General features: G+C 37.7%; 1 protein-coding gene across 2 annotated transcripts in view; it reads left to right on the top strand.

Moving 5' to 3' along the window:
* The window catches only part of LOC139942818 (uncharacterized), a 111,653-nt gene that overhangs the window by 71,411 nt on the left and 23,182 nt on the right, over positions 1-17,060 (top strand). For both annotated transcript variants that reach the window (XM_071939594.1, XM_071939593.1), the window contains 12 exons: positions 232-443; positions 1,696-1,836; positions 3,158-3,345; positions 5,213-5,366; positions 7,850-8,013; positions 9,376-9,438; positions 10,564-10,666; positions 11,648-11,827; positions 12,817-12,950; positions 13,134-13,268; positions 13,778-13,852; positions 14,676-14,825. In XM_071939594.1, the coding sequence (XP_071795695.1) occupies positions 232-443; positions 1,696-1,836; positions 3,158-3,345; positions 5,213-5,366; positions 7,850-8,013; positions 9,376-9,438; positions 10,564-10,666; positions 11,648-11,827; positions 12,817-12,950; positions 13,134-13,268; positions 13,778-13,852; positions 14,676-14,825 (1,699 nt within the window). The remainder of the gene's footprint in view (positions 1-231; positions 444-1,695; positions 1,837-3,157; positions 3,346-5,212; positions 5,367-7,849; positions 8,014-9,375; positions 9,439-10,563; positions 10,667-11,647; positions 11,828-12,816; positions 12,951-13,133; positions 13,269-13,777; positions 13,853-14,675; positions 14,826-17,060) is intronic.

The raw sequence follows: 17,060 nt of genomic DNA, 5'->3' as shown, positions 1-17,060 counted from the left end.
ATTATATCACATACACCTTCATTGACAGTGAGTAGGGATTCATGTCACGGCCAAAAACGTCATCTACCCTGACTTTTTTCGACCTTAGCAGACTCGTTTTTTTATGACAACACAACACACATCAACAAGTCTCTTAGTCATTTGCAAATATGTGAATATTTAATTATTTACTCTTACCTTGTTTTGTTAATAATAATTAATGTGAATGTTTTTCTTTGTGTAATCTTACAGCCCGATTGAGAACGACACTTTCTCTATTTTGGAGTTAACAATAGCAGCCATTGATGGCGGAACCCCAACCCGTGGAACCATTGTTAACATCACAGTGACTATCAGTAATACCTGTTTGTATGACGCTATCTATGAACCAATCGATATCCACTTTGATTCAGCGAATAATGGTTTCTTTCTACGAGTCCCGAAATATTATGTTATTGTGTTTGGTAAGTATTTTATTGCTTTTTAGTGGTCTTGCTTCTAATGGTATTACATGTAGCCCTTATCGTTTGTTAATGTTTTTCATGTGTCAATGTTTTTCTGTATGCGAGCATTTGAATTACCCTTTTTGGGATCTACATGTAATAATATAAGTTATCACACAAGCGCGAGTGGAATACGGAAAAAATATAGTGCTTCTGCGTCCCATATCCAACGAGGCCGAAGGCTGAGGTGGATATGGGAGGCAGACGCGCTATATTTTCCGTATTGCCACGAGCGCGCGTGTGATAACTTATATTATTACATGTAGATCCCAAAAAGGGTAATTCAAATGCTCGCATACAGAAAAACATTGACAAATATTGACACATTGGCAAACTTGGCGCGTGACATAGAACACACAAGACGCATGGTAGTGATATTAGCCGTGCAATATAGGTTTATATCACCACTCCATTCTGCGAATCTGATTGGAGGATTAGCGCTTACTTGAAGATAAAGATTATTGTATTTTATTGTATTATGTATTGTGTTCAAATTCAAAATTTAAATCAATTCAATTCAGAATTGGGTTTAAAAACCGGGACAACTTCACATGAAAAGGGTGCTTTGTGGTACAGTTTTGCACAAGTAGTCTCCACATTAAGAACTCACTCCGAGGTAGTGCAGTTATTGTCGATCCTTTCAGCTTAAGTAGTATGTCCCAGCCAATTTTCTATACCTTCCGCCCGGGTAGTAGTTACAAAGCAGGACAGCTCTTTTCAGAACTGAGAAGTCTCCCTAAAAATCTGATAAATTTACTTTGCGGTAGTAGAATATAACAGCAAGACAGTTCTCTAAAGAACTACCTAGCAAGTAGTTACACATGGTGTTACCGCAAACTCTTCTGGGCAATAGGTCCTTTTCTGTAGCTTTAGCCAGGGTGTGGAACCAACTCCCACTGACTGTCAAATCATCTCCATCCATCACAACATTCAAGACAAACTCACCTGTTTAAACAAGCATACTCACACAATCCTCAGTCCTAACTTGTCTTTCTCTCCTTAAACGCCATGAGCTCCTTCTTTAGGCGGCCAGCATTCTACTTTAAAATGTGCTCTTTATTATTATTATTATTAATTATTAATAATAATATTTGTACCAGGCAATAGATACAATATCATTTGATTCATCCCTAGGAAACTGTAAACATCGGCCTGATGAGCTTTATTGGCTCGAGACAGACTTGACTTGACTAAATAATGTTTTCTTCTATAGATTGTAAAGATGATCTTGGTTTACGGAGCGGAGTAATTCAAGACTCTATGGTGTCTGCTTCATCCCATTACGATGAACCTCACACAGCGAATCGAGCGAGACTTTTCGCAAACGCTAGCTCAGATGGAAAAATCGGCTCAGGTGAGGCATTTCTAACAATAGAACTTGATCATGCTGCCTCCATCTTGGTCATGTTTCTTGTATCAAATAACAATTATAAATGCTAGTAATCATTCTGCAAATAGGAACCAGACTATTTTGTTCTTCCACCCTTGGTTTGGTTGCATTGATCTCAAACTGATCTCAATGGGTGAAATCAATATGGCTGCACCATGATTAAGGTCTATTACATGTACAACTTGGTATAATAATAATAAACATTTATATAGCGCCAAATCCATTAAAAATGCTCCCAGGCGCTTTACAACAACAAAAATTTTAACCACAAAAACAAAAAAATTAAAAGGTCCAAAATTAAAATCCATAATTAAAATCCTGCTTACCGCCAAATTCTGCGCTTACAATCACCATTATTTGCTTACATAGGCAAGTGCTAAATTTCTGTGCTAGCTTTGTAAATGAAGAGAGGCCTAGTAAGGTGGATTATGAATGCGCATAAGGACAATTTCCTGCTAACCCGTGAAATGCGTTGATGTATATGTAAGTGCGAAGTTCACTTTTTGCATTAGCACTGTGTCTTTACTTACGGTAAGCAGAGCTATGAAATTGCTCAGTTATCAATCACTCAGGGCTCAAATTTGGAGGTAAAACCAAGAAGACTGTAGGGCTTGCAGCTTGAAACTTTTACCGGATTAGATAATTTGTTACAAGACCACAAAACAGGAATCAAAACAAGAAGAACACTTTCTAGACAGTTTAACTTTTGAGCTGTTTTTGGAAGCACTAACAGAAAATTATCTAAATTTTTCGTAGACAGCTTGGGTCAATCCTGCCGATCTCTTAAATCCATACTTTGTAGCAACATGTAGGCTCCAGACTCTGTCAACCTTGTTTGGTGGGCTCAGGCCAGTAGCTCGAGCGGCCTCTAGGTCTTCACCAACCAGATGCCGATGGGATTCTGCCCCTGCAATTTTTGGAAATTTTTTAAAAGACTTATTTTTTGCTGGGCAACGTGACCACTTTGGCCAAAAGTACCTCTCTGCAGTGGTGAGCATCACTGAGCTGAGTGCCCGATGTGAGCGCTAATTAAGATGGACAATTCAAGAAACTACAAAAGACTCACGTGTACAGAGAGACTTGACTGTTTTCTTTCTATTTACATTGGAATATCTTTGAGTTTGGACTTCTTTGTTGCATCTTCTGTAGGCGCTTTGTAGTCTGTGGGAAAAGGTGCCCCATGTAAATGTTGATTTGTATGCATGAAGTACAGGTTATATTAAGTTATATTCTTTAGCCCTGATGCAAAAGTAACATTTATGCATCTCTCCTTGTTAAACCCCAGGTTGGATTGCCGGTGCTTCCGACACCAATCAATGGCTTCAAGTTGATATGGGAATTGTTAGCATCTTCTCTGGAGTAAAGACTCAAGGAGTCGGTGACGTTGAAGCTTGGATTGAAACTTACTACGTAGAATACTCCAATGACTCTAGTACATGGATTAGAATTCAAGATGCTGATGGTAATGATGAGGTAAGATTGATTGGTTAAGAAGGTTTACATGTAATTGTTTAATTGTTTAACCATTGGATAGAGACTTTGGCCGTGTCCGAAACGGCGACTTCGGCTACAGCTACGGCTAGATCGCGTGAGTCTGCTATTGTTCAACACTGGTAGACGCGCTGATCTAGACGTAGCTGTAGCCGAAGTCGTCGTTTCGGACACGGCCTTACTGTATAGAATACTCCAATGACTCTACTACATGGATTAGAATTCAAGATGCTAATGGTAATGATGAGGTAAAATTGATTGGCTAAGAAGGTTTAATTGTTTAAACTTTTAACTTTAACCGGGTGTCTCTAAACTTCCTTACTGTTAAAAGCAGTGGACACTATTGGTAATTACTCAAATGAATTATTAGCATAAAACCTTACTTGGTAATGAGTAATTGGGAGCTGTTGATAGTATAAAACATAGTGAGAAACAGCTCCCTCTGAAGTGACGTAGTTTTTGAGAAAGAAGTAATTTTCAGCGAATTTGATTTTGAGACCTCAGAAATAGATTCTGAGGTCTCAAAATCTGAAAGCACAAATCTTTGTGTGACAAGGGTGTTTTTTTTCTTCTATTATTGTCTCGCAACTTCAACGACTAATTGAGCATAAATTTTCACAGGTTTGTTATTTTATGCATATGTTGAGATACACCACGTGAGAAGACTGGTCTTTGACAATTACCAATAGTGTCCAGTTTCTTCAACATGTTCAAGGTTAAAGGCAAAGTAAACCTTTCTTTAAGAATTGTCCGATAGCTTTGATCCTTCGTAAATGTAGTTGTATTGAATCAAGTTAACCTTTGAAAATTTCATTTCAAAAGGTGGTCGTGTTTGTATATCACCCAAACTACCGAACAAATATGTCCATACAGTAAGACAAATTCCTATAGGAATACACAATCTGAGCAGGTACTGCGGAAACGTTTCTTATATCTAAGTTTTACCCAGTCAGTTTCCATTGTGGTTTATATTGATATCTGGAACAAAAAAGTCGCATCCCTAAAGGTGATCCCCTAGCTGCCGCTTCCCAGGTTGTATCGTAATTTGGGTGTGATCCCTGGCTACACGGCAGTTAACGGTTGTATGGCTTCTGACTGGCACCCCCGAACAAAGATATTGACAAAATAGGGACACCGCCAATATAGGGCTAGAAAGCTCAGTTGGTAGAGCGCCGGCACGTTAATCCAGAGGTCTTTGGTTCTAATCCCACTCTAGTCAATTCTTTGTTCAACCCCCAACTCTAAGTTTTTTCGGCGATAAAACTTGATTTTTATTTTATTTGATAACGTAGTTTTTCAAAGTGAAATGTTTCTAAAAATCTATTATACTATCCAAAGCTTGTGTACATCTAACCATGTTAGTTGTTATTGCCCTTAACTTTCAGAGTCATTACTGAACGTATACATTGTACAGAGCCTTTAAACAATCTTACTAGCCAACAAAATTTAGACTTAGCCTTTCAGCTTGCCAAGAGAGAATTTTTCCCCTAATTTGGTTTATAACAATGTCAAATAACAATGTCAAAAAATAAACCACAAGGGAAACTTAAAGACAATGGACACTATTGGTTATTGTCGAAGACCAGTCTTCTCACTTAGTGTATTAATCTTTGGCTAAATATTAATTAATGTTTTTTTTTACCGGTCTGGAATCCACAAACAAAGATATTGTCAAAGCTGGGATGCTGCCAACATAGGGCTAGATACCTAAAATACCAGATATGCAACTTTTCAATCACCCAGCAATATTTGTTTTCTATTTTATCTCCTAGCTCAGCAATTAGAAAATTCAAAACTTCATAAATACGCAAATGTCAACGTTTCTATAATCAATGTTTTACGTTTTCAGTTATTTACAGGCAATGTAGATCAGGATTCCGTCTCATTCGCTTACTTTGACGAGGTCTACGCCCGATATATTCGTTTTCTACCTCAAAGTTGGCACAGTTTGATTGGATTACGGGCTGAGATCGTTGGCTGCTCCACTGATAAACGATTCAGATGTAAGTATAAACCTTTATCATGCTACCTCCATCTGCACAGTATAGGGAGAGGATGATCTTGGTCATGTTCCTTGTATCGAATTACAATAATGAATGCTAATAACCATTATGCAAATAGGAACCAGACTATATTGTTCTTCCAGCTTTGGTTTGGTTTAATTATTATCAATAGGGAAAACGAAGATTGCTGCTCCACCATGATAAAGGTCTAAAGGCTGTCAGCTCGCTAAGGAGAATAATTATATCATAGTCAAGTTTAGTTGGTTCAGGTGACCGATACTGGCCACAAGCTCTTTCATTTCCTATTCATAACATCACACATCTGCCACAATGCCTACCTGCCATGGCGATAGTGTGAATGCAGTAAATGGTAGAAGGGGTAGTACCTCCCGTTAATGACGACGACGCTGTTTAGCATCTGCGTCTGCTGCTTGCCACTTCAGCTGAAGCAGATCCAACTTGCACTGCAGCTTGCCAGGCTGTCCTATTCTTAACTGTTTAAGGTGCATGCAACCCTTTTTTAAGATTACTTGCATGTGATAACACAGGCTGAAACAGCGTCCTCACGCTGATGTTAAAGAAAGACCCGATTGGCTGATTATGGTGTGGTATGTGCATGTGCTCGTAACTGTTGTTTCTGATTGTCAGTTGAGACATGAGAGGAATTTATACTTGTTGCATGCTGAATGCATTCCGATAGCAACATTCTAACACTGGATTTCATAAACAATTTTCGTTTTTCATTTCGAAAAACATGAGTGCATATAGTTTTAAATTTATTTAACCCTTTTAAGTCCATTAATTTTTGTATGATAAAATCACTATTCACCCATGAATAATATTTTGGTTTTGTTTATCTCCAACTGTTTCAAACTGTTGACTCATAGTCGGGCATCTTTTGTCCTCAGTAACTGACAGCTTTTATCAATTTTCTACTTTTCCACCTGCATGTGAAATAATGTTTTTGAGTGATGCAATCAAGCTTAAAAGATCCTAGCATTAAAACACGTGTGTCAATGTTTTTTCAGTAAACAACTCGACTTTAAACTCTTTTTCTCTGTTTTATTCTTTCGCATCTCTTGGTACATATTTCTTCTTTGGCAAGTTTTTAGCTAAAGGTTGTATCAATAAGGGTTTTTTACAGTGTTACAGCCATTATACACTTTCGGTAAACAGTATTGTCCAAGTCCCACACTTCGTGTATCACAACTTATATATAAAACAACAAACCTGTGAAAATTTAGGCTCAATCGGTCATCGGAGTCAGGAGAAAAAAACATGAAAACCCACTCTTGTTTCCGCGCGTTTCGCCTTGTCATGACATGTGTTTAATATAAATACGTAATTCTCGCTAACGAGAATTTTTATTGTTTCAATGTTTTCTCAAAAAGTAAAGCATTTCATGGACTAATATTTCAAGAGAAGTCTTTCACCATTACCTTCTGTAAACCCTGTAAATTATTTGTAAATCTGTGAACTTTTTTTGATTTTTCTGTACCGAAAGGGTCCAATGGCTTTAAAGCGTAGATTATGTATTTTTCTAAATGATTTTTTTTTGTGTAAAGAGCTTGATCGACGAACAACTATTTTTCTCCTGAGGATGACAAAAACAAGCTACGTGAAATGTTGAGACCAACTACAAAAAAACTCACTCCACGATATTGAAGTTTGAAACGAGAAGTCCCCTCTGTCCACTATTAAGTGGAAATAATAATCCTGGCCTGTTACTCATCCTCTTGTCCTAACTTAAGACATAACCTTAAGTTTTTAACATCTCCTAGGGCCAGTCCTAACTTACAACTTTCTTTGTGAAATCCACCCCTGGGTTGACAAAATCTCATTTTTGCATGATCGAATCTAAACCTTATAATTTACCACTTAAAGACACTGGACACTATTGGTAATTGTCGAAGACCAGTATTCTCACTTGGTGTATTTCAACATTTTTTTTGCATAAAATAACAATACTGCGAAAATTTGAACTCCATTGATCGTCCAAGTTTCGAGCTGATGGTGCAAGAAAAAACACCCTGATGTGCTTTCAGATGCTTGATTTTTAGGACCTCAAAATCTAATTCTGAGGTTTCAAAATCAAATTCTTGAAAAATTACTTTATTTTAGAGGGAGTCATTTCGCACATTGTTTTATACTAAACAACCCAGCTCTCCACTGCTCGTTACCAAGCAAGTTGTTATTCATAACTAATTATTCATTGTTTCTTAATAACGTTTTTTATGTTTTGTCCTCTAATTTTGTTTTGTATGTTCGTGGTTTGTTGTGAGTGCATATTATGTATGAAATAAAAAAAAAGAGCTTGCACTTCAAAAAAAGAAGTTGTTATGCTAGTAATGATAAATTACCAATAGTGTGCACTGCTTTAAATGAGAATGTACATGTACATGTACATGTATACTTCTAATACAATAACCAATAACTTGCATGCCTGATGTCTTCCTAACTATATATATCTATCTACACTGTAGATCTAACACAATGTGTACGTTGTGAGACGACTAACTACTGTATCGGGGATGGTATCCAACGACCATGCGGCCGATGTGATCCACCTTCAGACTCATGTAGTAGATCCGCTTCTGAACATTCATTTGGACATGCTTATGAATGTGTGTCATGCCCTATTGGATGGGTAGGTAACATCAAGGGGGTAGCCTAGCAGTTATAAGGGTGGGTTTGAGTCCCATTGCAGCCATCCCAGTTTAGCTTCTTACGTGAGCTGTTTAGGGATTAAACTACTCAAGATGACACTTCTAAACATTGTGAATGTGTGTCATGTCCTATCGGATGGGTAGGCACAACATCAATGGGTAGCCTAGACGTTATTCAGAGCACTGGACTCAAGCTCTGGTGTTTCTGATCAGCAGAGTGTGGGTTCGAGTCCCGGTCATGATACTTCTAAACATTTCTTTGAACATGCTTATGAATGTGTTTCATGCCCTATCGGATGGGTAGGTAACATCAGGGGTGTATCCTAGAGCTTAAGAGCCATTAGGGCGGTTAAGAGAACCAGACTCAATCTATGGTGTGGGTTCGAGTCCTGGTCCTGACACTTCTGAGCACTCGTTTATGAATGTGTGTCATGCCCTATCGGATGGGTAGGTACCATCAATGGGTAGCCTAGACGTTATTCAGAGCACTGGACTCAAGCTCTGGTGTTTCAGGGGTGGATTTCACAAAGGTACATGTAGTCCTAACTTAGGACTAGTCCTAGGCAATGCTAAGAGATAGGACCAGTCCTAAGTTAGGATGAGTTACTGGTCCTAACTTAGGACCAGTCCTATCTGTTAGCATTGCTTAGGACTAGTCCCAAGTTAGAACTACCTTTGTGAAATCCACCCCTGATCAGCAGAGTGTGGGTTTGAATCCCAGTTGTGATACTTCTAAAAATTCATTTGGACATGCTTATGAATGTGTGTCTTACACTATTGGATGGGTAGGTAACATCAGGGGGAGTCTAGTGGTTAAGAGTGTGGGTTCGAGCCCCAGTCGTGACACTTCTGAACATTCATTTGGACATGACTTCATAATATAATCCATACATTAAAGAACAAAGTAATGCCTCAAAAGAACGAGGCGTTTTAATGTAGATCAAATGTCTTCAATGTGAGTTCTATTCAATGGCTTTTCCTCTTATGCAAACCACTTTTTAGTTTAGTCAGAATGATGAAAACTTTTGCCATTGTGTTGATTTATTTGTAGTTGCATGTCGGACGGATATGCCAGTTGTCGATTTCACAAAACTCTTCCTAATCTTATGACTTGGGACGAGTCCCAACCCTGCATGGTAGCATGCAGACCTTAAGATTAATCTCGACCTAACTAATCTTAACTCGAACAAAAGACGCGTCCTAACTCTTTGTGAAATCGACGGCAGACCTTGTAGTCAGGAACACTGTTTAAAGTGTGTGACCACTCAGGCTGATATGAGTTTCATTCTTTTCAGAACTGCCAATCATTGCTGATTTAACTGATTTTGTTGATTTATTTGTAGTTATGTAAAGATGGTTATGCCACTCCTTGTCCAACCTATCACCACGGTAGATGCAATGCAACGGTAAGTGAGTTTAAAGGCAGCAGACACTATTGGTAATACTTGTAAGCATACAACCTTACTTGGTGACGAGTAATGGGGAGAGGTTGATACACGTAGTATAAAACATTGTGAGTAACGGCACCCTCTGAAGTGACGTAGTTTTTCGAGAAAGAAGTAACTTTCCACTAATTTGATTTTGAGACCTCGGATTTAGAACTTGAGGTCTCGAAATCAAGCATCTGAAAGCACACAACGTTGTGTGACAAGGGTGTTTTTTCTTTTATAATTATCTCGCAACTTCGACTACCAATTGAGCTGCAATTTTCTCAGGTTGATTATTTTATGCATATGTTGAGCTACATCAAGTGAGAAGACTGGTCTTTGACAATTACCATTAGTGTCCAGTGTCTTTAATCTCTAACAACTGTAACAATTTAATAGATGGAAATTGGCACATGGGATAAAGAATATTAAGTTTCTTTTTAACTTGGTACATTCTCAAGCTCTGTGAAAATGACTAGTTGGCTAGTCGGATAAAACAACACTAGAAGCTTAAAATATCTCATATCTGCCTTGCCATCTTGGTGTGTTCCTTTCTTTTTCTTATGTGAGGATTGCAGTAGCACCAAGTGTAAATCGGTCTTTAGTAGTACCAGTTCTGAATAGAATCGCTGGTTTAATTTCATTTCATTTAATATTTCTGGTTGTGAAGCCAAGAACTCTTAGAAAAGCAAACTTATTCACTGTAATAATATAATAATAATAACAATAAAGGTGTTTATATAGCGCCTTTAACACAGATCAAAGCGGTAAACAACAAATAAAACAAGAACAAAGCAAAGAAGGAAAGAAAAATAGAACAACAAAGGATTAATGACGAGGCTGACTGAAACTGTACTAGCCGAGAACCAAAATGGAGAGAAGACAGGAAAGGAAGTTTCCGTTTTAGATGTGGGAGGGGAACCCCAGATAATTAATTCAGGGAAAACCCACTCACCCAGGAAGGGACTGAAAACCAGATAGACGTACATGTAGTGCCCTTGGTTTGATTTGAATCGGGGTTCCATGGGTGGAACGATACCACTACACCAACCTGGCTGCTATTGGCTGTCAAGCCTCTTTCAATAACTCTTTTTCTTTGTACAGTATTGTCCGGAAACCTGCACCCTATGTGAGCCGGGTACCGCTTGCTTCAGTGGTGTCCAGTCCATCTGCCCAAGAGGATACTTCTCAATAGGGTCTGACTCAGGTGAGCAGGGATGAGATTTTCTCCAGGTTTTTTATAACTTTTTTTCTTTTCCTTGTTTAAATGTTTTACATTTAAAGCCATTGGACTCGGTACAGAACAAAAAACAAAATTCACAGATTTACAAATAACTTACAGGGTTTACAGAAGGTAGTGGTGAAATACTTCTCTTGAAATATTATTCCATGAAATGCTTTACTTTTTGAGAAAACAGTAAAACAATATAAATTCTCGTTAACGAGAATTACGGATTTATTTTAAACACATGTCATGACACGGCGAAACGCACGGATACAAGGGTGGGTTTTCCCGTGATTTTCTCCCCAGTCTGATGACCGATTAAGCCCAAATTTTCACAGGTTTGTTATTTGATATAGAAGTTGTGATACACGAAGTGTGGGGCTTGGACAATACTGTTTACCGAAAGGGTCCAATGGCTTTAAGATCAAATAAAGATGAAATTCACAAGAACATGAAGATAAAAACTTATGAAACCACCCAAATTGTAGAGTAGGGCTTACATGTAAAAAAAAAAAAAAAGTATGTATGTAAAGCAGGCCTCGCCCCTGGAGGCTTGCATGCTCGTTAGCTTTCATGCTTTGTGCACGCCGTGCTTTCACATTTTGCGCTTATAGTTTAGGTATTTTGCAACAGCCTACACCTGGGTAAGTGATTTGAGGAATTTCTAGGCATGTCTATCTGATAAGATATTTCTAAATTTTTGGTTTTTACCCTTACACCGATGTGTGTTGGCACTGTATACTCGGTTACTTTCCTGAGTCCTGTGAAAAAGTATCACAGGCATACTACTCGGGTGGGATTTTGTCTTTTCTTTTTTTCACAGGACTCGGGGGAAAGTACTGAGTTTACAGTGCTAACACACATCGGTGTATGGGTAAAAACAAAAAATTAATATTCTTTATCCTCTTTATAACATCTATTATATGATAAAATGTTGCTGTTTTGTTGTTTATTTTTCAATAGAGTTTTGTAAGCAATGCAAGCCTGGTACATACAATAACGATACAGCGCAATCATCATGTCTGAACTGCCCTCCAGGCTACCAGAGCACTTCAGCCAAGACGTCATGTGCACCATGTGAGGTTACTGAGTGGTCTGTTGGAGATGGCACTCTCTGTAAATCATGCTCCAGTCAAGCGGAATGTAAGTTTCAAAATTCTTCTTTATTCCAAAGGACTCATTAAAATAAAACCTCTCCTCGATACTTTACTGAATTTACCACCAGTCCAATCACACACTCCTTTCAAGCTCAGATACAAGAAGGATTTTCACAAAACCTCAAACCAGATACTCTTCATCTTTTAAAGCAATCTTTCTTGTCAATAACGTCATTCACTTACTGAGTTCAAAACATTGCTTAAAACTCACATTTTCTAAGATTATGTTGTTTACTCTAAAGGCTTTTTATTTCCTTCTCGTTTCTTTACTGGGAATAGTTGATTGTTGTAATATCGTTGTTTTAAACTGTTGTCGTAAGAAATGCTATCCAAATGCTTAAATTATTTTAATTAGTACTGGTATAGAACTGGTGGTGTGTACAAACAATCAACTGCAATTAAACTCAAGAATTGGCAATTATGATCAGCAGAGCATTGGCTCAAGTCCCAACTTAAGCGTTCTTAAAGACACTAGACACTATTGGTAATTGTCAAAGACAAGTCTTCTCACTTTGTGTATCTCAACATATGCATAAAATAACAAACCTGTGAAAATTTTAGCTCAATCGGTCATCGAAGTTGCGAGATAATAATGGAAGAAAAAACACCCTTTTCACACGAAGTGTGTTCTTTCAGATACTTGATTTGGAGACCTCAAAATCTAAGTTTGAGGTCTCGAAATCAAATTTGTGGAAAATTACTTCTTTCTTGAAAACTACGTTACATCAACAGCTCCCCATTACTCGATACCAAGTAAAGTTTTTTTTTGAGTAATTACCAATAGTGTCCACTGCCTTAAAGCAAAAACAAACAAATAACCATTAATGCTTTATCCTTCGCATGGGTCATAAAACTGTAGTCTCGTTTGACCTAGGAAGCTGGAGTTGTTATGATACTTGAAGTAAAGTGTTAATATTAAAACTGAAATTATTTGGTGTTGTGTATTTTCTAATTTTCTGTAATGTACTTGATCAGGTCCATGCATGTCTGATTCCGGACCCTGTGCTGATGGTGTATTCTGTGTGAATCAAGGCTCAGGGAATTATGTGTGTGGGGAATGCCCTAATGGTTTCTCCGGAGACGGACTAAACTGTGCTGATATTAATGAGGTAAGGTTTCCTTTCTTGATTAACAAGGGTTTATCCCTTGGTTCATTCCCCTGTAATTAATTGGCTGTGTTTAAAAAGAAACCATTTTCAAATCCTCTTATTCTTCTTTGATTTACATGTAAACAAGCATCAACAACTTTGGTTTATTTGTCAAATAATCTTTCTTGTATGTTTTTCTTGAAGTGTGACACTCATGATCCGTGTTGGGGAACTTGCATCAATCTAGTACCAGGCTATGAGTGTAGTGCTTGTCCAGCAGGTTTTGTAGGAGACACACCTCATGGTATTGGTGTTGATCATGCTCAGGCAAACCAACAAGTAAGTCTAGTTCCTTCTTGCATCAATCTAGTACCAGGCTATGAGTGTAGTGCTTGTCCAGCAGGTTATGTAGGAGATACACCTCATGGTATTGGTGTTGATCATGCTCAGGCAAACCAACAAGTAAGTCTAGTTCCTTCTTGCATCAATCTAGTACCAGGCTATGAGTGTTGTGCTTGTCCAGCAGGTTATGTAGGAGATACACCTCATGGTATTGGTGTTGATCATGCTCAGGCAAACCAACAAGTAAGTCTAGTTCCTTCTTGCATCAATCTAGTACCAGGCGATGAGTGTAGTGCTTGTCCAGCAGGTTATGTAGGAGATACACCTCATGGTATTGGTGTTGATCATGCTCAGGCAAACCAACAAGTAAGTCTAGTTCCTTCTTGCATCAATCTAGTACCAGGCGATGAGTGTAGTGCTAGTGCAATCAAGCACCAGTAAATACAATTTGCCATCTTCAGGATAAAACTAAAAAAAAAAAAATTGTGATTGTGTTTTTTTCTCAGGTTTGTACTGATATTGATGAGTGTTCTATGAACAATGGCGGATGTGACCCCGTTGCTGAATGCATTAATACTGACGTAAGTTTTCTACATATTTATGGCCCTTTGGCATCAAATTTCTTAATTTTAGTCTCTGAACAGCCTGTTTAGTTCAGACATTTATATGGTTTGTACTTGTATCATATTATTTATGGACAAATTGAATGTGCTTTGGACACCATTACCAAACCTTAAAGGGTCTATGTAACTTTTGTAGGACAAAAAACATAATGTCCACAGATTTACACTAAACATACACAGTTTGAAGATAATGATAGTAGAAAGCTTCCCTGAAAATATTACGTGTTGAGGTGCTGTAGTTTTTGGGAAATGAGTAAAACAATGTCATGAAAATAATTTTGGTCGCATGAGACCAAAATTATTTTAAACATTTACAAACATACTTTCTTGACATTGTTTTACTCATTTCTCAAAAACTACAGCACCTCAGTAAGTAACATTTGAAGGGAAGCTTTCCACTATCATTATCTTCAAACCCTGAAAGTTTAATGTAAATCTATGGACATTTTGAAAAAGTACCCAAATGTTTTAATAGCCTTCACCGTACATGTATGGTGTCAAGTGATGTATGAGGCTTTACATGATAACAAATCAAGAAATAACTCTAACTATTAAACTTGCAAGTGTTGGTTGTACTTTCAAGATAACAAGTTAGGTTATTCATGATGCATCTGAAAGCACACAAGTTTGTTCTTTCATTGTTTTCTTGCCATGTCAATGACTAATTTAGCCAAAGTTATGCACATGTTGGGATAAACCAGTGAGAAAACTGGTCTTTGACAATTACCAAATGTTTCATGTGCCTTTTCATTTGTTTTGCTTTTTTTGCTTTTATCCACAGGGAAGTTACAGTTGTGGTTTCTGCCCTCCTGGTTACCTTGGCAACGGTATAATCGGATGTACACCTGGTGACTATTGCATTCTGGGTAAAAACAACTGTCATGAAAATGCAACGTGTATATCAACTGGAGCTGGTACATTTGTCTGTGAGGTAGGTCATATTATGAGGAGAACACTATTACAAGGGTGTCATGGCTAAGTGCTTTAGAGCGGCAAATTCAAGTTGTGGTTGTAAGGATTTGGGTACTTTTTCAAAATGTCCATAGATTTACATTAAACTTACAGGGTTTGAAGATAATGATAGTGGAAAGCTTCCCTTCAAATATTACTTACTGAGGTGCTGTAGTTTTTGAGAAATGAGTACAACTATGTCATGAAAATATGTTTATAATAGCTTAAAATAATTTGGTCTCAAAATTATTTTCATGACATTGTTTTCTACTATCATTATCTTCATACTGTGTAAGTTTAGTGTAAATCTGTGGACATTGTGTTTTTTGTCCTACAAAAAGTACATACACCCTTAAAAGGCAGTGGACACTATTGGTAATTACTCAAAATAGTTATTATCATAAAACCAATTACTTGGTAACGAGAAATGGGGAGAGGTTGATAGTATCACACATTGTGAGAAACGGCTCCCTCTGTAGTGACGTTGTTTTCGAGAAAGAAGTAATTTTCCACAAATTTGATTTTGAGACCTCGGATATAGATTTTGAGGTCTCGAAATCAAGCATCTGAAAGCACACAACTTCATGTGACAATTGAGCTCAAATTTTCACAGGTTTGTTATTTTACGCACATGTTGAGATACACCAAGTGAGAAGACTGGTCTTTGACAATTACCAATACTGTCTAGTGTCTTTAAGTCATCGGAGTGTGGGTTCGAATCCTGGTCAAGAAACTTGTCTCCTTTAGCAAGATACTTGAATTGCTTCTCTTCATCCAGAGGTATACATGTAAACTGCTCACAAAAAGTAAGGAAACTTTTTTCAATCCAGTATATTTGTTGTTATTTAATACTCTCTTTGTATATGGTATATATCAATGCAAAGCTGAACCGTTCCTCTTTAAAATGATACCACATTTGCAATGATTACATGTTGCTGGACTTGGCTACACGAATAACAATGAGGCAAAGTCACAAATCAAATGTGCCAAAATTACCGTTGTCTGTGAATGGTCAATAGGTAATGCTCAATAATCAAACTGATCAAGCTTTTCAGAACCATTAATGGTTTACATCATGATTTGCACCAGTGAGCTCATCGGAAACAATTAACCCTCATCTCATGAAAAACACCTTGTTTGATGGGTATTTGCAAAACGATATTCTACAGCCGAATGCAGTCCCATACTTGCAGACTCTTGAACCAAACGCCATCTTTCAAGAGACAACGCTCGCCCCAATCGAGCCCGACTGGTGACTGGCTACCTGAACAATGTTGGGGTGGACTGGATGGATTGGCCTGCTAACAGTTCAGACCTGAATCCCATGGAACATCTGTGGGACCAGCTTGGCCTCACTGTTTGCGCCAGAACCACCAACACATCAACTGTGGCTGACCTAACCAGGTTCCTTAATGAAGAATGGAATGCCATCCCTCATCATCAGCGAATCACAAGACTTGTGTGCAGCATGAGAAGAAGGTGCCATGCTGTCATCAAGGCTTTCGGATCATCCACTTGTTACTGAACTTTTTGTATCAATAAAGTGTATTAAGATCAGTAAGTTGTCTTGCTCTATACCAAACTTCTTGTCTCAATAAAGTGGATTAAGATCAGTAAGTTGTCTTGCTTGTTTGAATTACAGTGTCAATTTGATTGTTCACACAGTAACACAAAATTGCTAATTTTGGCACATTTGATTTGTGACTTTGTCTCATTCTCATTAACGTGGTCAAGTCCAGCAACATGTTATCATTGCAACTGTGGTATCATCTTAAAGAGGAACAGTTCAGCTTTGCATTGATATATTTTTATACCATATACAAAGAGAGTATTAAATAATAACAAATATACTGGATTGAAAAAAGTTTCCTTACTTTTTGTGAGCAGTTTACATGTAATTGGGTACATGCGAGGAAAGAGGTGGATATTGTGTTTGAAAAAGCCTTTGGAGCGACACGGCAGCCAGGGTTGTTTCACTCTCCAGGGAGCTGAGAATTTTATTGGCCAAGTGACCAGGGCATTGTAAATTAAAAGTACAGTGAAACACTTATTTTTAAATATGCTTTGTAAGAGCTACATGTAGTTAATATTAACAAACTTTATTTGACAGTTTATAGTAACATTGTTGTATTTGACTGATGTTACAGTGTCACAGTGGCTGGGCAGGTAACAGTAAATTGTAACATTGTTGTATTTGATTGATGTTACAGTGTCA

This window comes from Asterias amurensis, chromosome 10 (genome assembly GCF_032118995.1).
Source record: "Asterias amurensis chromosome 10, ASM3211899v1".
NCBI classification, from domain to species: Eukaryota; Metazoa; Echinodermata; class Asteroidea; order Forcipulatida; family Asteriidae; genus Asterias; species Asterias amurensis.
This window is presented reverse-complemented; position numbering and strand designations above follow the sequence as displayed.